Raw genomic sequence first — 26146 nt, 5'->3', positions numbered from 1 at the left:
CCTCAATTATCGCCCTGTACTACATTCATCAGGAGTAAGATTTATTATTATTGTTGTTATTATTGTTAGTAGTAGGAGGAGGAGGATTACTGTTGAAGGAGAAGAGCAGGGTTTGGGAGCAGATTTGTCTGAACCTCACCGCAGATTACCAGAGGTGGGCAATTTTATAAATTTTGACTGAAGGTCCGTCAATCCGTCAAAGACGGACACATATTTTGTTGACAATTAACAAATGATGGGAAACTTTGAAAAATTGATGGACTAACCATTGCTGGAAGTGGGCTTCCGTCCATCAGTATGTAATTATCAGTACCAGCGGACCTTCTCTATCCGTCAATGATGGATGCCTGTTTCGCTGATGTATGACAAATGATGGAAACAGACGGACAGCCACTTTGCTAACACACCGTAGAGTTCTTCCGCTTCTTTTCTGCAACTGTGGCCATGCCACTCTTTTTCTCCTGCAGTGAACAAGTAAATATACACCTACCAGGTATGCTCGGGTGACAACAGACCGTGATGATAATGTCTTCCTCCTCATTATTGCTATGTTTATGCAAGCATTAGTACTCTGTTCATTTATTTGACCTCATGTTGTTAGACAGCTAAGGTGTCATTTGGTGTGCCATTTTACATCAGACAGATTATTGAACAGCTAAGAGGTCCTAAAAAGGGGTAGTATATAGTCTGTTTCCTGGCGGTTGTGTGCACATACTATATGTGGCGACATTAGTGTGGAAGAGAATAGTAACATAACAAACAATGTCAGGTGGAAAATAGTTGTGACAAAATGTAATTTAGCATGACGGTTAAATTAACATTGATTGACTGATGATTGATTGACGGACTACGCCCATGAAATTTACTGTCGGTAACGTCAGATTGACGAGAACATTTTGGTTCGGATTGACGAGAACAGTTTGGTTCGGCTTGAAATGATGACGGAAGGGTGTCCCCACTGTTGACGATTTCCGAAGGATGGTCGCTCAAACTTCATTGACGCGCCCACGTCTGCAAATTACAATAAGGTTGATGTAACTGAAAGTAAATCATCCCTAATTTACATTCAAATGTTTTCAACATTTTGTTGTCATATTGTTTCTGTTCATAATAAACTAAATTGAAATAAGGGTTGTCTACAACCTGAAAAAGTTCTCCCATGTATTTTTATCCGCTTGTATTTCCTTCCAGAGCCTGGTAACTTGACTCCAGTGAGGGACAGTCCAGCCGTCCCACGTCTCCGATCTGTCAACTCCTACACCAACATTCGTGCAGTCACCACTGCCCGTAACTTGAACAAAAGCCTACAAAACCTCAACCTCAATGAAGAAGGTAGGAGTGACAGATTGCTGGCAGGAAATAAAATAAAGAAAGGAATCCAATTCTATAAAGAGAGCTATTGCAGTTGGAGGCTTTTAAACTAATCTGGTGCTGAATCAAGAGCAGGATTAATGAGATTAGTCAAGCAACTAAAACAAATGAATCTAGAGAGGCGAGGGTAAAATCTTCTCTTTACCAAAAGTCTACACAGACTACTTTAACATGATAATGGCACAAAACAGTATTATAGTAGGTTATGTTTGTTTAATATATTAAATGTATTAATTAAGGGTGCAGTTATTGAATATTTTATAGTGTTTGAATATCTTACTGAAAATTCTATTGAATAATCGTGTATTGGGATAAAATATGTATATTTTTGTTTGCTTAAAGAACAAATAATGTGTACATGGGAAAATAAGACATTTCCCTTAATAATGAATAACCATTTGTTTTTCTGTTTTAAATTATCTACAGTTTTATTTCAATTTAAATTGTACATAGCAGCAAGCAGTATTTTTTTTTATCTTGAAACGTGTTGTGCGATTTTTGGCTATGGGATGAAGTGATATCGGAACCACAGTAGCGCTTTTGCCTGCTAAAACAGCACATTTGAGTAAGCCTGGTTTGTAAAAAAAAAAAAAAAAAAAAAGAGAAAGAAACGGATCAGTAGGAACTGCAACTGTGTCAAGCTGTCAGCATCAAAGATAAGTGTGTAGATTCGTTTTCGCCTAAAGTGCCTTTTCAAATCGGTACAACGGCTCTTGCCAGCCTATATTGGACACTCGCTGGTATCCGTCAACTGGTGTCATATGCAATTGTTAACAATGACAGCATAATTATCTACTGAGGTTTTTTGGTAGCATTCTTTAATAGTGGCTAAACATGAATTTGCGATGATGTTGATTTTTATGGCAATGGAATGTGATGTCAAGCAAAGTGCCATTGTACTCCTCACACTGTTGTCCTGCTTTAATTTAATGTCATTTAATTGAGCACGAAAAAGGAGACTAGCTGACTGAATGGGTTGTTGCTATCCTTGGTATTGAACATTTGGCATATTGGAAACAGACAAAGCAAAATATGGACCTGGTTCACTGTGAACAAAAAGCAAGAATATGTTCAACCTAATTGTCCTTTAGTGCTTCCGTTTCTCTTCATTAAGCTCATTGCAAAGACACTTGCTAGACACTCTCAAACCCTCTTTATACTCTCAACTGCAAAAACGGTAACATCATAGCAACAACTCGCATCATTAAGCTACTGTAAAATACTGTAGTTTGCTCATTTTGTGCCTTTGTTGTTAAGGGCCACATAGAATAATTATGGTTAGAATGGAATGGAATCTAAGCTCCACCTGCGCCTATAGATCCTATAGCAGTATATAACTTGAGAGGTTTTGCTGCATGTGTCCTGAGCTCTTTCTGCGTGATTTGTGTCACTGCTGTTTGCACGTCCTCTGTATATTGCTGCCAGATGGAGTCATTCATAAATCCCGAGTAGAGCAATCAGTGATGGCTACTGTTGACACAAGTTCACATTCATCCTCACAGAAGTCATTCCAAGTATGCAGCGGTATTTATTATCAATAAGCACAGAGCAGAGCGTTCTTTCATTCACTTCCAATCACCATATCTACATTTCAGTGTTCAAATTGCTTGGGAGAGCATGTATGGGGCCCGAGTTATTTGACTTTTATGAGTCAGACTAATGTTAAGGGATAAGAAAAGTTGCTGCAGAAAATGATTGAAACTGGCATAAATATATGGACATTTAAGTTACTGTTTTTACAAACAGTTTAACAGTCACAGTATGATTACATACATAAACATTTTTTCCCTGTTTTGAATTGAGGAAGAGGTGGTGCCATTCTCACCTGCATGAATATGCCACACCCTCACTGTCCTTACAGAGTACAGTTTCATTGTTTATTACTTTCTTTTTCTTAAACCATATGCTAAAATACAGAATGAAACTAGAGGAACCCTGTTCAATACCATTATTATGTGTGATATTAAATGTGTTACTTTTTTTCTAACCTTTGGAGTCGTGTGTTTTTATGGACTACCTTGTTGATGTCAAGACAGCTATCATCTCATGACGCTTTAAGGTATCCAGCTTGTAGTTTATGGGCGGCTGTCTTACATGAGCAGCAGTAAGTGCCACAAGACATATATAATCAAACCGTTACTCCTTTTCGACTCAATACCATTGCTTTGCCTATTTACCACTATTGTCCTATCCTAAACCTTCACCTTCCCGGGTCCACTTCATTCCATAAGGATTACTGCTTTGAGACTTGACAAATGTCCGCATCTCAATTCACTGGTCCCTCACTACTTTGCTGTTCTTCTATCGCGGATTTACTATATCGCGGGTTTACATTTGCGTCTAAAATTCTTATAATACGGGGTTTATCTTTGATTGTTATCTCTATCTCTGAATATCTAAACTTGGAGACTTTTCTGCTTTTGGAGTGACAATGAATGATACCCATATTTCTGTCGTACTCATCATTCAGGTGGACCAGCAGCTTTTTCACCGGGAAACCTGAGCACCAGTAGTAGCGCCAGCAGCACCCTGGGAAGCCCCGACAACGACGAGTACATTCTCTCCTTCGAGACCATTGACAAAATGCGACGGGTGTCTTCTTATTCGTCACTCAACTCCCTCATAGGTAACACACCAGTCACTGAACCTTACCCATTTGCAACTAATTGTGCTGAAACTGTTTCTTAATTGCCAACCTCTGAATGCAAGAGAATTGATATGTTGATTATTTGCACAGACGAGCAAGCAAGAAAGGGAAGCTCCTCCTATACATAGCAAGCAAATTTTCCACATCTTTATGCTTGGTGAACACGGGGTGAGATTAAATGCCTAAAGCACTGTTTGGTAATGAGTGAAATTAAATTAACATCATCAATCTTTTGGTATGGATTCTACACATATTTTATTAAGAAGCCCTTTGGTTACTGTGACAAAGCACCAGGTTTCTCGTAAACTCGGTGAAACACCTCACCCAAGGGCGTTGACCGAGAGAGGATCTCCCTCTCCGAGAAAAGAATGGCTGTAAAACCAGTTTGCTTGCGTGAAAAGGACAACGGAACAGAGGACAGAGCAGGATCGACCCTGTGAGCCACCCGAGGCACCAGATACAGAATAAAGTCAAAGCAACACTTTTCCTCCCACTCTCGAGTGACTGAAAAACTGTTACCTGATTCAGATCATCCTCCATATGTTGCCAATATACTTGAAGACATGAATTAGTTTTCCAGTCTAACATCTACAGTAAATCTGGATATATGAGTCTTGTCTTGTTCTCGTGTTTATCGCAGCGGATGCTTTCCAAACCCAAATGCAATATGTCAAAATCCACTATAGAAAGATCATAACAAAACATTTATTTATTTTACAGTTCTACTTCTTACTGAACCCCACCAATTTCCTTTGTGCAATCCCAGAACCCTTCTTCAATGAAAAATAAAATGTGATTTTTAGATGATTTGATTTTAATTTTGATTTATTTATTTATTTATTCAAAATCAATACTTATGTATAGTGTTTACTGGTGTCATGTTCTTGAATTTTCAGTCTCCATGCAGTTTATGGAAGTGTTTTGCTAGATAGCTAGTTGTGCTGGACTAGAATTGTTAAAATTGGAATTGCAAATCAGGCAGTTAGAATGCTGACTCAACTGAACTCTAAATGTATAGAGCACTATAAAACAACCACCGTTGTTTTCTTAACTCACTCACTCTCGGCCATTTTCACTGAAGCAACCCCCTTCACTCCCGGCTGTTTTACTGGATTTTGACTGATTTTGCAAGTCCCACAGAATATTTTGTTCTGTCGCTATAAAAACATGGAACCTACCAAAAGAAAGATTACAGTCTCTTCTTTCATCAGAAAAAGCACATTTGTATCTGTTTCCATTTTGCAACTTTAGCAATAGAATATAACTAAGTTTCATCATTATTCACAAACCTTGAAAACACTGTGAAAAAGAGCTTGTTGCAACATGGCCCTGGTTGATCTCTTATACTCTGCTGCCACCTGCTGGCTGTTTTTTGTATTAACTACCATTGCTTTAAGCGACCTCTTCAGCCAGCAATGTAAGCTTGATGGCCAAGCGGGGCGTATCGTCACGAATCATTTTAGTCGGGTTTGTGTCATCTCTGCCGAACCTGAGATTGACTCTGAGATTGACTCACCGAACCTCTGGGGTTTGAGTGAAACCAGGTTAAAAACCACTGCATTAAAACCTATTGAAACAATAATTTCAACACATTGTAAATGCATTTGAACACCCCAAAAAATTGCATGTCTAAAATGTTTAAAAAAATACTACAGTATAAGTGTTTTGTCTGAATGTGCATTTAAGAGGTGGGGTCTGGTGTGTTGGCGTGACAGAGGCGAGTCTGCGTGCTTGTCTGAGCTGAGCATAAGATGTGTCCGACAATTGCTCCTGCATGTGTGTGTGTTCGTGTTTTACTGTTCTCTTGGTGTAATAAACAGCTGCTAAGTACATTAGCATGTGTAGCTCTTCTGTCCTATATGAAGGGCATTCCACTAAGTATACTGTAAAAAGAAAAAAAGATTGGGGAACACTACATCATTTCTGCTGTTCTGCATTTTGAGGTACTGTAGTCTAATACCTAACAAGTTCACTCAAAGTAGTATAAATAAAATACCTTCTTTTCACAGCAATCTTTTCATATTATCGGCTGTCATTTTAAACTATAAACTTTGTCTACTAATTTTCTACTGGTCCTTCCACAACACTGTCATTTTCCCCTCAATATTCATAACAGCAGAATATATGGCTGGCGTCTGGTCGAAGCCTTGTAAGTCACACAAATTTAATATTTTTTCAAAAATCTATACTTTTGGTCAGTCCACCCGTGTGGGTGTAATTTTTACAAATTATTGAGCAATCTAAAGTGTTAAAAATGTCTTGTTCTCTTTGGTGAGGCAATGTTAATGGTTAGGGGGGAAAAGTGACGATTTTAGCGGTACAAGGTTTTGGCCCAATGCCAACAATTATATTGATTTATTTCCTTTTTCGTATTTGCAATCTAGCGATATTTATTCTCATGGTTGAGCACTACAAACCACGCTTAAAATATAGAGAGAGACCTAAAGAGCCCTGTGTATTTTACTGTGGTCGTTTAAAACAAATTGAAATCATAAATGCTGGAGCTGCAAGAAAACAAGCAGGATAACAAAAGTCTGTAGGAGTTGGAGCAAAGTTTCAGTCGTGATTTATTGATTTAGTTTTCAAACGTTCAGTGTTTTTCTCTGCCTTCCTGCTATAATTTGCCTCTACAAATATTGCAATAATAGTAGGATGATGCAAATGGTGATATGGATACAATCAGTTTGTAGATAATAGTGATATGATGTTTGATCTTCATGTTAATCTTGGAACCTTTACAAAAAAACAAGTAGCAAATCCAAAGGTTGCCAGGAAATTATAAAGGCATACCCCAAATTCCATAATCCCATAAAATCAATTATGATTTTCCTTCTGGCAGCCATAAATGTCAGTCAGTAAAGTCGACATACAGTGAGCACGGTTACATATTACACCTAAAGCCTAAAATGTCAGGTCAGTTGTGACTCATTATGTTTCTCCTGGGAAACATCTGTCTCTGAGAAAACAGAAATCCCATCAACATTTCCTAGTCTGCTACACATAAACCCGACTCAGACATTTTCTGCTGAGATGACATTTTCTTTGACACTTCACCTCCTAATGCGTCATTGCATTTAAGATGCTCTTCCATTTAAAGAGCACCGTAGATATTATTTAGTGCTGCTTACACTGCTCACAGCCCCTCTGAAGTCTAGCATGTCTCACAGAGGAATTTATTTCTCCTTTCAGATGTTCTTATGTTTTTTATGCACCAACCAAGCACAAAAAATTGGTATGCAAGTATTTTATGTACCATATGTCAGACATGGAGAGGCTCTAAAAAATCTACGCTGTGGTTCATTGAGCCAAAAGTTTATATCTTTACAACAGAGCATCTATTACACTCAGCAAGTCTTTAATGGCACCAGAGACTGTTCGGGCTGAGGCGATGAATAATATCCACCCTCATGTTGACTAACAGAGGATGCATAGTTGTAATTTGTGAACACCTGTAACGTGGCATGACTTTTAAATAAGAGTGAAACTGTACTTCGCATTATTCAACTGTCATGTCTCTGCAGCAGCAGTACAAGCATTTTCACTTTCTGTTACATTTCACATCTTTCTGCTAAACCTCATCACTACTTTGAATCCCATTTTTTCTTGATCAATTTTCCCAAATCTTGTCTAATCTCTTTTTAAATCTGTCGTTGGCCTTTTCCATCTTCCGCCGCACCACCACCCCCGACCCCCCTTTTCGAATCCCTTTTACCAGGTAAAAGGGACATAGGCAATAGAAGATGAAGGGAGAACACAAATTCAGGGAGGGAAAAAAACAACTGGAAACAAATTAGGATTTGGTTTGGTTTGATTGGATTGCCTCACTATTGCTGCAGAAAGGAGAGGAAACCGTGTTATGCTGACACAGAAATAGATTTAGCGGTAGACAAAATGGGTTACAAACAGAAATGTGTGATATAGTTGGCAAAGAAAAGCCCAATGAGATTGATGCTGACGCTGGAAGTAAACTGGTAAACTTCCACGAGTGAAAGTAACGGTATAAATGGAAACATGAGCATGAAATCAAACGATTGGGGAAATGTTAAAAAGGTCAATGAACAAAGCACCCTTTTCTGCATACATGATAAAGCAGTGGTTAATACCCTTGTTTAAGCAGTGTGTTGTTGTATTCTCCATATCCATGCACCTTAAGGAAGTGTTTCTTTAGTTTTGCTAGATAGTTAGTTCTGCTGGACTAGAATTGCCCAACTTGGCATTGTTGGCATTAAATCATGCAGTTAGGACCAGCGTTGTCACTAAAGTTATTTTAATCTGATTACTTTCTTTCAATAACAAGCAATCTAACGCGTTTATTTTTCCAAACCAGTAATCTGATTAAAGTTACTTTCCTAAGTGGCTGTGCGTTGCTATTTTTTTATTACTGTACTTCATAATGCATGTAGAATGCTGAATTTTTTTGTCCATTTTAAAGAGAATTTCGAGGAGAAAATATTTCATTTGGAAGTGACGTCACATTGTATGTCACATTTTCTCAGCGGAAGACGCAATGCCAGGTCACGTGTACCTACATGTGTGAGCGCTCGGAGTCTGGCCAAAACAATAAAAACAACGACATAAACAATGGAAGAAGCAGGAGGAGCTCCACAAACGGGTGCATTTACCATTACTTTGCAATTTTGTCCAGTAAAGATGACAAAAACCACCTCTCAATACATTGCAAGTTTTGCGCTGACTCAAAAACACTGCCGACCGCTAAAATATTTAAGGAGACAGCCAGCAGTTCTACAGTTACTTAAGCCCCCCCCCCCGGCACGCAAACAGATGCAGCTGGACAGAGGAAATGTGTCCATTGAGTACTGTTGACTCGCCCTCTTTCCGTGCAATTATAGTGTAACGTCTTGCAAGAACGCCACCAGCAAACGTTGGTTGGGATGTCACCCTTTTATTTAAATTAACAAATGCTACTGTTGGCTATAGCCGATGCCAGAAAATAGAAATTAACTCACGAGGGCTAGCAGAAAAGCCAAGAACAAGCACACGCAAACAAGCACACGTAAACAACCAGCACTTAACGTCCCTCATCTCTCGCGAGACCTGTGTTGCATTTACTAAGAGTCGGACATAAGAGTGCTAAACAGAAATGGCAAAACTGGAACACACAATACACTTAGTTCGTTACACTAGAAAATATCCCTATTAGCAATAATGCTGAGCTTCCCCACATAGGTGTCTTTCTTGTCATACTTTGAGAGAGAGTATGCCAGAGCAAAAAAAAAAAAAAGGTGCAAAAAAGGTTATCTGCATGAATGGAGTTAAGCTCTGGTACTTGAGAAAATAGAAAAGTGTTATAGTTAAAGTTGCATCCAGCCTACATGTAAATGTTATAGTTACAGTTTGTAGCCAGCCTGCAGGTGTAACGTGTTATACACCAATTTCTGTATTGTAAAACCAGAGAAACAGAAAAAAAGAAACATGTTCATGTTTCAAGTTTATGCACTTTCATAATTATTATTTAAGTAACCGGTTGTCATTCTTATGTTGAGGCAGCAAAGGGCAGAAATTAGTAAAAAAAAATAACTGATAAGTTACTTATGAAGTTACTTTGACAATAAAGTAATCAGTAAAGTAACTAAATTACTTTTTTGAGGAGTAATCACATTATTTTCTGTGACAACACTGGTTAGGACCCTGACTCCCATCACTCAACTCAACACTTTATTTATTGAGCACTTTAAAACAAACGTTGCTGTTTTCTTAAGATGGAACCCATTGGCAGCAAATAGAATAAAAATTGCAGAGGCCCCAGAATGTAACCCTGTGAAACACCATACATTCCCTTATTGCACATATTCGTCCGACCACTTTCTTTTTTTGCTCGACATAGTATGAAGAGATAACAATAATAAAGAAATCACATGACGTTCCATCACAATAGTCAAAAGTCGACTTCTGAACGCACCAAATTCCCTGCAGCACAAATAGGCTAAGCAAGTCGGGTGTGTGTCTTGACCTCCACCGAAGCCCTGGAGTTCGATCGAACACAGGTTATGAACCACGGCTACTTGTGATACCCAAAACCATTATGATCATTTGTATTCACAATTACAACTGTTGTCACAGCAATTAATCCTCAGTGGATGAGAATGTACTGCCTTTTTGTGTGTGTGTATATTTGTTTGTTTTGATTAATGATGTACATTACCCAACACTGGAGGTCATTTTGCCTCTGCCACCTCAACACATTCAATAATTCCAGCAGTAGAAAATGACTCAGGCGTGCAGCATGATGGTAATGACATGACCGTGGATTACCGTGTGGCTGTTAGCTGCTGTGGTAATGAACTTGAATGGGAGTGTTATGGGGTCACACTGTAGTGAGTCCATGTGATCTATTGTTCTATTTGTTAATGCACCACATTATGCTTTGAAATATTTCCATCTGTTGGACTCAGCCGTCCATATGTTTCCTCTTTACATTTTTAGGTGTGTCCTTTAACAGTGTATACACTCAAATCTGGAGAGTGCTTCTACACCTTGCTGCAGACCCTTTTCCTGAAGTGTCTGACTTGGCAATGAAGGTCCTTAACTGCATCGCATACAAGGTATGTTGTCTTTATGTGAGTTTTATGTAAAAGTGTATGGAAATTGTGGCCAGTCATACATTGAAATACTGGCTCACTGATTAAAAAAATAAAATATATATTTGTTTTCATTTCTTGTTTAACCTTTCCTTTTCTCTCTGTCCATTGTTGTGTTAAAATGAGTTTCAGTTTAGAATTCACTGCTGTACTAACTACATATTTAAAGTAGCATTTTCACTAGTTGTGTGAAATGCACCAGCACCTTTTATATAATTTTTCCCACATTGTGAAAAATCAGTTTATAGCACGCATGCACCTCCCGCTCACTGGCATTTTGTGTCTTCAAAAAGACCATTTATTTTGTGTAAATGCATTTAAGAGCCAATGACTCCCTCATGCTTGGCATAGCAGAGCAATGGAAAGAGGTTGTTGAAACCTAAGGAGCCATATTTACCACTATTGGCCACCGCTTATCCAAATGCCAAGGAAAGACTTCTTGTTGCTACCACCAGTACCAATTGCTCCCTCTGTTAACTTCAGACAAGTAGACTTTCAGCGGTGGGCCTCCCGAGTGGACTGCAATAAAACAAGAATAAAATGTGATTAACCACAAAATTAGGCAGACTTCTGTTGCACTATACAATACAGCACTGAACTATGTTGTTTTATAGTGATGTAGTGGGTCTGTCTGCAGCACTCATGTCCCCAAATGCTTTATCAAAAGGATCTGTTTCCTAGTTAAAAATGCTGTCTCAAGTCCTTATTGATAAATAGACAAACTCCAAATTCTGCAGAAATTGTGTGGGAATGCTGAAAAGCTGAATGTTTTTAGCTAATTGCTATTAGCTGAATGCTAAGCAGTCCAAGCGGGGTTTGAACCCAGGTATTCCCTGGTGGAAGGCAATTGCTCTAACCAGTGAGCTAACTTGACTTGTTCGAAATCATGGCTAATGGCGTATTTATTTTTGAAAAGTGTCATCTGATGTTAAAAGCTAACATGCATTTTATAATTTCAGTGAAATTATAATCCATTTCCTGATCTGATAGTCAGTTGGTATTGAACCATCGAATGTACGAAATGTGGTCCAAGTGAGGTTTAAACCCAGGTACTTTGTGGTGGAAGGCAATTGCCCTAACCACTGAGCTAACATGACTTGTTTGAAATCATAGCTAATGGCATATTTAGTTTGAAAAGTGTCATCTGATGCTGAAAGCTAGTATGCATTTAATCATTTTAGTGAAATTATAATGCATATCTTGATATGGTAGTCAGTTGGTATACATGTATACCACTTAGCATAATGGCCATGGATATCAATTTGCAATGTACAGTCGTAGGTGGGATTCAAACCCACTTTGCCACCTGCGCCACTGAGCGGTATCAGACACATGGCAATGATGATAGTATGCATGGAAGTGGGCGTCGAAAGTAGGTCTTGGAAAAATTGAATTGTCTGTCCCATTGAAAATGGCTGGGGCCAGTTGATATTTAACGTTCAATTGTGCGAACACTGTAAGTAATGTTAAATCAGACGATATCTGTCCCGGAGGGCATGAATTTTTGAAGCAAATTAAAATTATTTGTGGGAGTTGTTTCACGGCAAAAAAAAGAGTGGAGGATAAAAATAATTTTTGCTTCAGCATTCCCACAATAAGTGATGCAACGCTGAAACAAAGCTTCTTTAACTGGTAAAATTAGTGTTAAAAGCTTACTTGTGATCTGAGTTTGCCAATTAATTTCAAAATGTGACGAATCAGGAGACGAACAAAACACATGCACACGTACAGCCATCGGGTAACAACATGGCTGTACTACGTCATATCCAGTTTGGCCGCTATGATCGGCCCGCTGGGAAGATTTTCGGCATGCAATTCAAGAATCGTGAAATACTTGGTTAATGTGTATTGATTCGAGGAACAAGATATTCAAATGTGTCCCAGTCTAGCGTCTCAGTCACTTTAAGCAAAGGAAGCAGGGACTCTACACTGCACACAAGCTGGTGTCTAGTTGGCTGCTGGCTGAAAAATACGAGCTTCAGGTGATCGTTTTTTGTAATCAACAATGAAAGGCATTGATCAACATATGCCAAAATCACATACTTTTCCACAGAAATCAGTCAGGAGACAGACAATGTTCACATATTTATTCCCCTGTGTGTTCTGACTGAGTCACTTTTGCAACTTTCTTTGCACAAATGAGATTGGCACTTTTGAAATTGATTTGCTGGACTGAACTTGAGATTGAAGTCAACACTAAGTAGCTAAACTATTCCTTTGTTTGAGATGCTTGTTTAATTCTGAATAATTTTGTGTTAGGAACGATGTCTATTCTTCATTAGCTCTTTGAAAAAAAATACTGTGTATTTTATTTTGATATACCTTTTCTGTTTATTTAAGGTATAGGTTATCAACCTATTCCCACCTGTTCCAAACTATTCCAACCTGTTCCACCATTCCATCTTCAATACAATAAATAACCAACAATTCATCTGGCAGTTTTTTAAGTTTGGGCAGAGATGTGGTGAAGTAACACACATAACTTACCAGGCACACTTAATGTTCTGCTGCACTTTTTTACCCATATACAAACAAGACTGACTTGGAACGTTGTCACCCTTGAGGGAATTTTTGTTTGTTTTTAAGGGTCGGTTTTTAAGGACAAAAGACCTGAACAAGGTATTCATGGGACGCGAGAAAGTCCCCCTGGTGCTGAATATTTTCTCATTATTATTGCAGCACCGAGCTCATCAAAGATAACGTAATTACAATATTCACTCAAGTTCACAAGTGTTAGCATGGCCTTTTAGTTGAGCTTGAACTACATTGATTTCTGGCAAAGAGAACAAGGTCAGCAGTCAATTAGAATGTACGTGCTTCAAAATGGTGAAAGCATTAAATCATTTTTAATAGCTTAGTTGTTTTGCTCTATTGCATTTGGGTAAAATGTTTGACTTATTTGATTTAATCCTGGTCTTTTCAAATGCGCCCACTGTTTTTATTGTTCTTTCTCAACCTTGACATGTATTATTTTGTAGAAGAACATAATCCATTTTTGATAAGTTTCACATGAAAGAATCCCAAGTTGAAAAAGTTTCTGCGGACTTTTCCTCTCTCATAGACATATAGTCGCGCACACACTTTGTTTGCTTGGCAAGGGAATGAATGATCATAGTCATGAGAAGGGGAGATAATGACTTTTGGGCCTTGAGCTCTCCTATTCCTCTTGCTGAATGCAGCGGAAATCTTCTTATTCAGTTCATGTAACTTTTCCTCACCAACATATCTGGTTCTATCTAGTCTTAATCTTGGCCACCACCCTAGACCTGGTTGGTTAAAAGAGCCTCCAAAAACTGAATATTACAATCGTTCTTGATATATCATTATTAGCTTTTGTATTTGTATCCTTTTCAGAGCACTTGCTATAATAGTGTTTGTTCAGTTTAATCGCTTTCTCACCAACTAATGGGAGAGGAAGTGAAAAGAAGCAGGTTGAAAGGGCCAAGCAAAGCCATCAGAATAAACAGCAAAGCAGCTGTTCAAAGTGATTCCCCTACCACCCAACCCCCACTTCCTGCTAATGAGGTCATTCCTGCATATCCCATTTCCGCCCGTTAGCCAGCAACGCTTATAGCCCTTGCATTAGCATGTTGTTTACCTCATTTTGACAATCACCATCCATTGATAATTCATGAACATGCTACATAAAGAGATGAGACGCTAACATGAGTGAGGTCTCTTGGCTTCAGAAACCAGAAATGTCATGTCATTTTTGTTTACTCAAAATCAACATTCGATGCGATTTTGCCTTTAGAAAACACTTTCTCAGCTAGACCGCTATGGGTTTTTTTAGGGCTGATACCGATGCCGATTATTAGTAATCAAGGAGGCCGATACCGATTATTAGTAATCAAGGAGGCCGATACCGATATTCGTCTGAATGTCCAATTCGTTCTAGTGCTACTTTGTGGAGAGCAAAGTTTCCATCTTGCACACACTCACTCACTTTTTGCTCTTGTCTTTGGCATGTACACCTGGTAACTTTTATCTGTATTTTTATATCCTTCTCTATATTGTTCTTCTTGAGGAGGAAAAATGTTTTACATCAGTGTCAGAAGCGGTTTCCATAATTACACTGTTGACTGGGCCGACTCCTGTTTGGTCCCATTTCCAATTATTCCTTAATGTAATGCTAACCTTGGTAATTGACATGTTTTTATGGCTAAGGAAAGTATTATGTACCTCTTCCTCCCGTCAGACAAACACACAAACAAAATAAAGCCGCAGCAATTTTTCAATTAACATAGAAATCAAATTAACGGCAATGCCTGCTAGTAATATGTGTTTGCTTGGAGTTAACTACATTCGCCCAGCACTGTTTTCTTTCCATCTCGACTGTTCATCAGGAGTACTTTGCTTCCAACATCTTTATTAGGTTTCCAATCCCCTCGTGTACAGCCATAAGGATGAGCTTATATTACCTGCTCTTTTTAATGAGATACACTTTTAGAAAGTTAGATAAACTTTGATGCTGCCCTTTCATCCACTGATCATATTGACAAGTGGGATGCACTTTATCCATACTGCATCTGTAATCTTGAGCTGTCCAGCCTCAGCATATACAGTGGTGCCTTTGAAGTACCTTGTGTAAAAACATTGCAATTTTAATTGAATTAAAACACATTTTTAGTTTTAAACTTATGTGGTGATGACATATTGACATAGATAATTGTGTATCAAAAGCAAACAAGGATGAAAAAATTCCAAGCACAAAGTGTACTTGTCTGCATTATAACATCATGTCTCAGGCGGTAGCGTGGCCATCTCTCGAAGGTTGCAGATTCATTTGTCAGTCCCCCATGACAATGCTCAGGTATCCTTGATCAAGATACTGAAACCCCCAGTATCCCCTAGTACATCAGTGGGTATATTGTTTTAGCATACACCGACCACAACATTATGGTTACTTGCAGACTAATGAGACCCTGGATTTAAAAAAACTAAACAAAACAGCCTTACGTAGATGATAATGCTCAATTTTAAGTGATAATATCAATGAGGTGATAAATTGATAACTGACCAATCAATGGTAATCTTTGTTGTTGTAGTTTAGTGGTGAGGAATTGCCCTGCATCATACTCAGCTATTTTTTCTACTGTATGTTGGTTTTCTCATTTAGCTCAATGAACGAATCAAAATAATTTACCCAGCTCTCTTTTTGATGCAATGCAATCCTACATGATTAAAACATTAATTAAAACCAAGTTGCCATTGCTTCTGTTTTGGGCATAATGTATTGTGTTTATAAATAAAAAAAAAGTGACTCTTGAACCATTGCTGTATAAAAAGAATGGCAATTACTGTATTTTATTTTTTTGTAATGTGAAATTGATGACCAAATGTATGTTTGTTGTTTTGTTATACTTGAAAAAGTTACAAAAATAAAGTAAAAAAAAAAAAAAAAAAGTTGCCGCTGAACATAGTGGCGCTCCACAGTCTTGGCTAGCAGAGCTTTTACCTCCGTCAGATGGCGTCCCAGTGGCTTGCAACATATTGAGAGCGGGAACTCTTATGTCACCTTATCTTACGAAAAATGCATGCATAGGGTCCATTGCATTGGTGCATTGGTTTGTCTGCTTTGATGTCATTGACTATATTTACATACAGGGATTGTTCAGGTTAAGGTCAAAATTCGGGTTTCTGAAACATTCGGGATAACCCGTTTGCATGCGTGAGCCGACAGGGTCATTTTGCTCAATTGGAAATCCCGATCCAAACCGCAACACTCCGACAACATCATTACACAAATAGCCACAATTTCCGCTTTAAACTTTCAATGGTGAATAAAAGACATTATATTTATGCCACTCACCAGGCTAGATTTAGTTGGCTTCCTCCTCGCTCCAAAAGTGTGCTTCTTTGCTGCGTCATCTTGTTTCTTGACCTCTGCTTCAGTATTTCAAGGTGGTTGCACACCAGAATCACGGGCTTCTGTACACGTTATAAATGTGTGTTTAGATACGTAGAGACGGAAAATAACATGAAAACGCTGCAGAGAAATCAGTGTACATTGGTCCCTCATACTTCACGACTCACTTGTTGCAGATTCGCTCTATTGCAGATTTTTATTTGGGTCCTTTTATGCTGCAATTTTTTTTCTTTTTTTGTATTTGAGTAAATAAAAACAGCTTTTTTCTTTCATTCAACACAATCTATTACATTTTTAAACAAAATATAGAATATTTGGTAAATTAAGAAACGTATACCATAAGTTAAAAAAATACATTTTTCTCCTTTTAATTCTTCTTAGCAAGTCAGTGTCCCATCACTGGTGAGCTATTTTTAGAACAGACCACAGTTGTTACTCTTACATACTGGCACCTACACAGTAAGGCCAATGTGTGTGTCTAGTAGAAAAAACAAGTTAATTGAAGGCAATTAACTTGAACGAGGCTCATTTAAGCAACTTAGCAAGAAGACCTCATTAAGGTGACAGACAGTATTAGCGGTTATTGAAGTTATTTTTTTGTTGTTTTTTAACGACCTCTACTTAATGGCAATTCACCTATCGCGTGTGGGTGTGGAACGTAATGCCCGTAACACCCGCGAAAAGTGAGGGAACACTTTATTTAGTGTATTAAAGCATAGCTCTACGCTTAATCAACTTGTTTTGCTGATAAACTGGTGTTTGCAAATGCTGTCTACATGTCCTGGTCATTATTTTTACATTTTAGTTCATGTTTGTTTAAAGCTTGATTTGGGGGCAAAAACCGTGTGTTTGGTGCCATCTTGAGATAAACACAATTTGGCTGTTTGTTCTCTCATGACATGAGACGATACATACTTGTTCCGCATGACGTAGTCGCCCCCGCCACCAACCGGCTTGTTCTCGTACACGCCTCCTTATACGGCTTTTTTAGTGAGTGGCTGCTGTCAGTCACAGCCAGACCACGCCCAACCCTCTTCCCATTTTCAATCCAACGGTCCTCCAGGCAACATCCCCTTTGAGCGCCGATTTGAAACTTAGTGAGGGGCGGAGCACGAGTCTGACTTCCTGTTGAGTAATCCTTTAAGTGGGACGGCGTCACGCATACAAGTCATTCCTGTACTACAAAGACCAAGATTCCTTAGCATGGGCAGAAGGAAAATGATAGATCTATGGGGTATATGCCACGGAGGAGGCGGGACTTCCGACTTCCGGGTTTCACACATCAGCTTTGTTTCCGGTTTGCGACGTGTGGGCCGCGTCCCAGTACTTGCGCTTCTGCCTTTGCGCCCCTTGGTTGCACGTTCCCGTAGACTGGAGTGAGTGCGTAGTGTGTCTATCTCAGTTGTCCGAAGCATTTCAGAAAGCTTAGATGCCCTATGGGCGGGGGAGAGCGAGGGGTACGAGTGTTAGAACACGGCCAGCAGTGGCTGGAAACGGTGCTGATGTGTGTCAGAAGTCTGTGGCATCTACCCCATTCCATATGTGTTTATACAAAGATAAGAGCAAATATTTGGTTTCGGAAAGGAGTAACCCATGGGTCTTATTTAGGGGTTTACAAATCTGAATAAGAGCATATTTGGGTTTTTGCGCATGTTTACATAGCGTTTTAAAACCCGAATATTGCCAATATTCACGTTTTAAAATTGACCGCATGTAAACATACTCAATATTGTCGCTTTAACCTGTTTCTCCATCGTTGCCATTGCTACAACCTGATGAATAACGATAACCAAACCCCCTCTTTTGTGTGTTTCTCTACAGGCGATGATGAACGCTCGCCCTCAGAGAATTCTGGACTCTGGGTCTCTCACCCAGTCAGCTCCAGCCAGCCCCACCAGCAAAGGCACGCATATTCATCAGGCAGGGTAAGGAACACAACATGAAACTCAAAAAATCATACAGTTTACAGTTTACAAGTATAAAAAATAAGTTGAAGTAAAAAAGAAAGCAAGAATAGGAAGAAAGAAATGTTCAAAAGGGAGTAGGACGAAGTTAAAAACTTATTTAGTCCTACCCCTTATGTTTTGACTTATTTAAATAGGTTAATATATTTCAATGAAAGAAAATGTATAAACATGTTCGTGTAAACTGCACTTTGGCATGTATGTACATTTTACGACTTGAAAGAATAATAACAACAATCCAAAATAGAAACGTCTTTGTCATCTTTACTTTCTGTTTCCCTGTAGTGGCTCCCCTCCCATGCCCAGCACCAGCAGCTCAAGCTTGACCAACGAGGTGCCCAAACCCCCCACCAGAGATCCACCTGCAACACGCCCCCCTTACACACCCACACTTGGAGGGCAGGCGCCCCATTCCCACCAGTTTCCCCGCACTCGTAAAATGTTTGACAAGGGACCTGAGCAGGTAGATGAGTCAACTATTGTGTGTTTGAGGCGTGATATGCTTATCTGGTTTTCATTTTGTTTGTTTGCTCAGGCCGCTGAGGATGGAGATGAGCCTTGTGGCCACCGAAACTACATCAGTGCCACTCTTCAAACGGGTCTGTGTGATTGGAGTGCCAAGTACTTTGCTCAGCCCGTCACAAAGGTAATGCCAACTCCATCTTTTTTTTTTTACACGTTTGCCTGTACATATCACCTATCTTATAATACCTCGTTGAATATGTCTGTTTAAACTCTAGGTTATTGCTTTAATGACTGGTAGCAAGTGGTTTTCTTTTTAAAAATTGTCCACTTTTCCACACAGCTTTATATTCTACAGAAGAGGATTAGGGCCAGTGAAGAGGAAAAAAAGGTTGGCAGGATTCTCACTTTATTCTCATAATTCTGACTTTAAACTGAGAATTCTGACTTTAAACTGAGAATTCTGACTTTATTCTCATAATTCTGACTTTATTCTCATAATTCTGACTTTAATCTCAGAATTCTCACTTTAAAATCTGAATTTTTACTTTGTCAGAATGATGCAAATAAAGTCAGAATCCTGCCAACCTTTTTTTTCTCTTCACTGGCCCTAATCCTCTTCCGTAGTTTTCCATCAATATTCAATTATTTATATGCATTTGTTTATTATTTATCCATTTTGTCTAAGGCAACTGAGACAGCTATTGACATGAGCTCTCTTATTAAATTCCATTAAAAGATATTCTGGTTCTCCTGAAAACAACAGCGCAGGGACCAGTCGCAGTGTGAGAAAGTGCCTGCTGGTTGTACACGATGGCTTTGCTGAATAATTGAACTCCTTGACTTCCATAACTTAATATCCTTCCTGAGAGAAATTAAAGATTAAAAGAATGCTTTACCATGCACAGCGGCTGTAACATTTGTCATATAATATTGAGTTTCTGTCAGTTTTAATGTCCTAATACACGATTCAGTCCAGACAAAATAAATAAACGTCCGCGTAAAAGGAATGATTTGCGTTTATCAATCAAGATAAAAGGAAGACAAATAGAGAGTGTATCTATGAATTGCTTTGTTCATGAATGACAACGTGAAGTTGATACAACCTGAATAGTATTATTAAAATGAAAAGAGAAAAGAAGTGCACAAAGTCTGTTATTAAAAAACAAATTAGCAGGCATGTGTTAGCCGGCATGTGTTAGCCGGCACTTGTTGCGAATGTCTGACAACAATTTGCACTGCCGGCCACAATGGATGTCAAAAAATGTAATGTTAACTGGTACAAATCATTATATAAAATGTGTATTTGTTCGTCTTCGATCATTATCATGTCTTGCTTCAGTCGACGGGTGTGCTCACTCTCTCGTCTCTTCTCCACACATTACATTACACTACACTTGTAACTCACAATGGAAATACAAAAACAATGTCCCTCTACAGGAGCATGCGACCAAGGTGACAATTGCTGCTATTTAGGTATTTTTTATTGTTTCAATCTTTTAAGTTTAGTAGGTATACGGTTATATTGGTGAATGGTAGGTTGAGGGCTGAGGCTTTGTGCACCATGACAGAAGAGAGTGTTTTCTTAGTGTGGTTCTCTACTGCTGTTTTTCAAAACAACTTTTTGGTTTTATTGTTTGGCCGGCAGTTGCCAAATTTGGATGCAAAATTGGGAACCAGCCGGCCTTCAAAATAAAAGGCCCCACCTCAAGAACAGGTATTGATGAATCTAAAGGTGCAGATAGAGATAATGCGCAGTGCAGTGGAAGAAGGCGGAGTCTGAAGTGGCTGCAGTAGATGAGGAAAGCAGACAGATGATTAGATAGGAAAGATGTAGCGTGAAGAGGAGATTACGCTTCCTCTGCAAAATTTTGAGTGCTGTCATAAAACGTCACTCTGTTACAAAATCCTACATGTGCGCATGAGTGCACCTCAAAGTCTTAGCTCAGGTTTTCGCATCACGGTGTCAAGAGCACAGGCTGAAATGTTACTTTAGGTGTGAGGAATGACATTTCTTCATGTTTTTTTTTTTTTATATGAACACAAACTTTTGTGTGAGGCCGTTTATGACATGATAGGAAGTGAGTGTCCTGATTTTGCCATAACATAATATGACAGCATTCAAGGGAATAGACTAAGGCTATTCATTTATTGTAAAGAAAGAAATGGTGGTGTAACAAGGCTACATACTCGGATGTCAATGCTCTTGTTTACTTGTGTGACGTTGTATACAGTACATCCAGTTTCTCATTCAACAGCAACTGTGCAATCAAACCACCTTCATAATTCAGTATTCTATACATAGTTTCGTAACATTGTCACTACTTGACTTGGTACTTATATAAACTTTGCACTCACATTTAAAATGCTTAAGTAATGGACACTGACATATATCAAGAAAGTTCTTGGTCGGAATGTCATTCTATTTCTGTTTGCATGCTCTCCTTGTGCTTGTTAGAGTTCCCCTCCAGATTCTACAGCTTCTTCCCACAGTCCCAAAATGTATACAGTAAGTTAGGTTAATTCAAGATTGTACTTGTGCTTGATTGGCTGATAACCTGGCCAAGGTGTAAATCTCGTTTTGCCCAAGTCTGCTGAAAAAGGCTGCCTTCCCGCAAGAACCAACTCAGCATTTACCACAAAACTCAATCATTGCAAAGATAATAAGACTCGCTTTTATTGACACTGTCAGGTATTATTTTAGTGGTTCTAGATGGCAATGTGGGAAAACTGCACTGCATCATACCAAGAAGAGCTCCACACTTCTCCAAAAGTATTTGTACATTGAGACCAACTCCTTTACTTACTTTTGCTGTAAATGTTTGTACTTGAAAAATGCCAAATTGGATGCGCATGTTACAAGTTTACATGAAGTGACTCAAGTGAATAAATTGCAAATAATAACTGCATCAAGCTTTTGTCTGATTGACATCACCAAACTTTTGCATTCAGGTTTAAGTCTGCAAATTGACTTAGCCTGTCTAAATCCCTCTACTTGTTGTCCTTGATGAGCTCCTTATTTATTGAAACAGCACAAAGAGTTAACATTTACAGCAACTCGCAGACGAGATGGATGGAATCAACACAAAGAAAATCACAAAATAGGTGATTAAAACACTAAGACGCTTCTTGGCACAAAATGTTGCTGTTCCGTGCATTACATTCACTGATGTGTGACGTGTTCACTACATGCCAATCTAAGATATCCTATTGAATGCTCTGAACCAATGGCAGGACAGCTTTTTCATATTGAGAAAAAAACAAACTTAGGTATCAGTATGGTTTCGGCATCGGCCGATACTGCAAAGCTGGGTATCAAAATCGGTATCAGGGGCCAAAAAGCGGTATTGAAACAACACTAGTTAGAATTTATTGATATGTTTGGATTTTTGAAATATGTCATATTGCTCGATCTGCTCAAAACTAATCAATTTAAATCAACATAAAGACTTACAGCACATCTGGCAAAGGTAGGGCCCGTGGGCCACATCTGGCTCGTCCACAGTCTCTGTAACCTTCTGGAGTGTCAGGTATGTGCTGCTATTATTTGATGTACATATGTGTCAGCACTGCAAGAGAACCAGAGCAGCAACTTTTCTTCAGTGTTGCCAGCTTAAATACATTGTTGCTGTATTTTTTTTACTTTTCTAACCATTTTTGAAACTTTTTAATGAATGGCACTGATGCCAGTTGTGGGCTTTCCAACATTCTTTTTTAATGGAGGGAAGAGAGTCATTTGCCCTGATTGTGCTCATGTCAGCACACTTTAAAAATATAGATGAAACATGGACTCTGTGGGGGGGTGGGCAGGCGGGGGTTCTTATGTGAATGGTGATCAAATAGTGATTAAATGTTAATATGTGGAGATGTAATTTTTATGATGTGACGGCTGGTTTTGGTGCACTGGAAAATCATTTTGTCGACAAAGGGCTGGGAGTGGGTTTGCAGGCGGAGGTCCTTCGAAGTCGAGGCCCCTTCTACAAGCACGTTCATTCAGAGTGGACATTCACCCAAAAATTTTAATCTGCCGTATTTTCACAACCATAAGTATTCAAAGGCAGAGTCTCAGTTACGGGTGCTATTTCTGTATTTAACACATATATAAGTATTGTTGGGCGCAGGCATTGTAAAACATACGCTAGCTTAAAACATGTAGTAGCATGATTTCATGCATGCTAGCGTTTGTTTTTATTAAAAAGGCAGCAGAGTATTTAACAATGTACTCATATTGCTTACGTCATTGTAGTATTGTCAGAGTCAGTCTCGATCCCGTGCGGCTTCTCAGAAATGATGCCAACTTTTGCAATAGATCGATTAGTGAAAGTAGACACGTTAACCCAAACATGCACAATCCATTCACAAATTGTGGCGTAACTTGCTGCGAAAGCACCAAGACGTCCATTTGTATATTATATACAGGAAATGCGGTCCTGGTTGATGACGTTGTCATCTTTTGAAGAGGAATAAATTTATTTGTCCTCTTTGTGTGTTCCAAAATTTGAAGACAGATTTAATGTAAGAAAAAACACCTTTGCAAAAATGATTTAATAAAAAAACAGATCTCTGGACATCGTGACAGACTCCAAACATCATAACAGGTGGAATTTCAGAGTGCCGAATGTGTCTCTTCCGCGTGTAAAATGGCTTCTTATAGTTAAACAGACCGCCTCTCTTTCATTTGTAGACAAAACATACTCTCTGGGTACTTTTCCGTGAGCGATGGCGAAAACAGAGTCAGGGTTTGTGTGTTCGAAGCAGATTTTGTTCTCAAGGACTAAATGTGTTTTCGCACAGAACGCTGAGAAGGAATTTTTTAGACCAAACAATTTACCAGCTTAGGTTAAGGTCAAATTATACTGAGTTCAACACTACCTCACATCTACAAAACATTTCGACATGGTTAATATAAAGAATTAAAATGTTAATAATGTATAACAATGGTTAATATATGAAAATAAAGAATTTAAATGTTAATAATATCTAACACTTTCAGTTGCGTCTTTCGGTTCTCATCATGTCTACCAGTCCTCATCCAGGACCGCATTACCTGTACATAAGCAATGTGTCGGTGGAAATGCTTCCACACACAGTCAATCAAGCGGAGCGCTTACCTAAGTCACACAACATTTACAGATTTTGGAACTCGGTACACAGAAAAGGCGCACCTCATTATTAGGCGCGGCGTTGATTTTTGAGAAAATTCAAGGCTTTTAGGTGTACCTTATAGTCGTAAAAATACGGTACTCTTTCACATAATGGCATATGTTGATGGACCGCCGAAGCTGCTACGTAACAAGATGCCGCCATAAAAGACGAACATGTAATACTGTACATAGACATCTTTTATTCTGAAATTAGCCCTAGGAAGTAATTGTTGTCGCTGCCTGACTGACTTGACTTTTACTTTTCGACTGGCTGCACTTGTAAGATTCTTTGGAACGCAAAAGTTCACTAGGGCAACTGAATTTGGTGCGCATAAGACTAGATTAGTACGCATGCCCAATTGTGCACCGCTTATGTGCAGCCTTGTTAATAATTACTTTATATCAGGTACTGGTACAAACCCAATAAGAATGTTGAAAAAAGTTTTATTTCCAAAGCAACTTAAAACATGTCACTGCTAAGAGTTTCTTGGCTTTCACACAAATGTCTGTCCTTGTCTTTGTATTGGTCCTGTCAGATCCCAGAGGAGCATGACCTGCAGAGTCAGGTGAGGATGGAGCGCCAGTGGAGATTTCTAAGAAATGCTCGCGTCAAAAGGCAAAGCAGAAGCATCACACAAAGAGGTCAGTCGCTCTTGCTCAACCACATACGAATGAATCTGTTTCTTTGTTTACATGCTCAAATTTATCTAATCCACTGGCTTTATGAAAGAAATGTTTCTCCCATTGTCATTACAGAATTTGTGATCTCATGCATAATAAAATGCTTTTCTGATAGACGAGGTAATTCAAAGCCATTAATGTGTTCACAATGCAACAAGTAAGTCGTGAAATCTGTTGTCTTGTGGCCAATTAGGTGCTATTAGGCCATGAAATATCCTTCAATATAAGGACATAAAATAAGGTGTACTCTTGCAAGACAAAGATTTTTTGTGTCTCTGTTTGGAAAAACATTCACATTGTGAATGTTTGCAAAAACTATTCCTAGTGATTGATCTTGGCCAGAAATGAAAAATGAACAATTTGATGACAAACGATTACCACAAGCTTTGAGGATGGGCAACCATATGGAAAATCTAGCTGATATTTCATGTTTTGTTGGAGTCAAGACTGATCAGAATATTTCAGGGTCCAAGCCGACTGCTACTCCGTTATAATCACTCACCTTCAAGGATCCAATTGAGACACAGCACTATTGCGGGGAAAGAAAAAAAATTGGAACAGTCTGTAGTCTACCTGCCACGGTAACAACACTGCCTGCTATTTATAGTACAAAACGTCTGTCTGTCAAATTCAACACATGCTAATTTTGGTCCCTTGAAAAACAATGACAACCAGACATTTTCATGAATTGATTAAAAAAAATAAAAATAGACAGGATGTGTAAAAACTGGACATAGGTCAGAATGTCCAAAACAAAAAATATATAGTGCGCTCAAACATACCCACAATGCGCTTGGAAAAGTGGTGAACATCAGCGGTCACTCAAACGGTTAATATAGACCACAATGCATTGCGAACAGAACAGCTTTAGCTTTTCCTTTAGCCTTTTATTTTGTTGTTGTTTTTTTGTTTTTGCTCTACACCCTTTGTGGGGCATACCGCGGTCAATCTGGGCCGGGGTTCTCTGGGATGGCACCACTCCCTGTGTCTGTGGTCTGACATCCCTCTGTATTTCCTCACATGGTTTCTCTGTGCCCCGCCATGTCTCCATGTCTTTTTGCATAGTTCTCAGTATGTGTGTGTGGGCATCCTCACGTTGTGGGGAGGGGGCGAGTTTTCTTTTTTTTATGTATTATTAGTGGTATATAAAGTTTGATTTTATTTGAATAATACTTAGGTCTGGGTTTAAAAAATTTAATAAACGATATTGAATCAATTGTCCTTTTCAAGCCGATATTTATTCGTGAACCGTAAATCTCTTTTTCTCATAAATTCTTTTTTTTTAATTGAATTTGAAGGCTTTTTTTTTTATCTTACTGTTTTCTTGAAATTTACTGTTCAAATGAATGTAAAAGTATTATGAAAGACCTGGCTTTGCACTTTAAGACAATTCTGAATCTTTTTAATTC

General features: G+C 38.7%; 1 protein-coding gene across 3 annotated transcripts in view; it reads left to right on the top strand.

Annotated features, from left to right (window-relative positions):
* rptor (regulatory associated protein of MTOR, complex 1) overlaps window positions 1-26146 on the top strand; it is a 188282-nt gene that overhangs the window by 126616 nt on the left and 35520 nt on the right. For all 3 annotated transcript variants that reach the window (XM_077571008.1, XM_077571009.1, XM_077571006.1), the window contains exons 20-26: window positions 1192-1332; window positions 3842-3997; window positions 10463-10581; window positions 18308-18411; window positions 18736-18913; window positions 18986-19096; window positions 24593-24698. In XM_077571008.1, the coding sequence (XP_077427134.1) occupies window positions 1192-1332; window positions 3842-3997; window positions 10463-10581; window positions 18308-18411; window positions 18736-18913; window positions 18986-19096; window positions 24593-24698 (915 nt within the window). The remainder of the gene's footprint in view (window positions 1-1191; window positions 1333-3841; window positions 3998-10462; window positions 10582-18307; window positions 18412-18735; window positions 18914-18985; window positions 19097-24592; window positions 24699-26146) is intronic.

This window comes from Vanacampus margaritifer, chromosome 7 (assembly GCF_051991255.1).
Source record: "Vanacampus margaritifer isolate UIUO_Vmar chromosome 7, RoL_Vmar_1.0, whole genome shotgun sequence".
In the NCBI taxonomy this organism is placed as follows: domain Eukaryota; kingdom Metazoa; phylum Chordata; class Actinopteri; order Syngnathiformes; family Syngnathidae; genus Vanacampus; species Vanacampus margaritifer.
The sequence above is the reverse complement of the archived record's forward strand: the minus strand, read 5'-3'. Positions and strand labels throughout refer to the sequence as shown.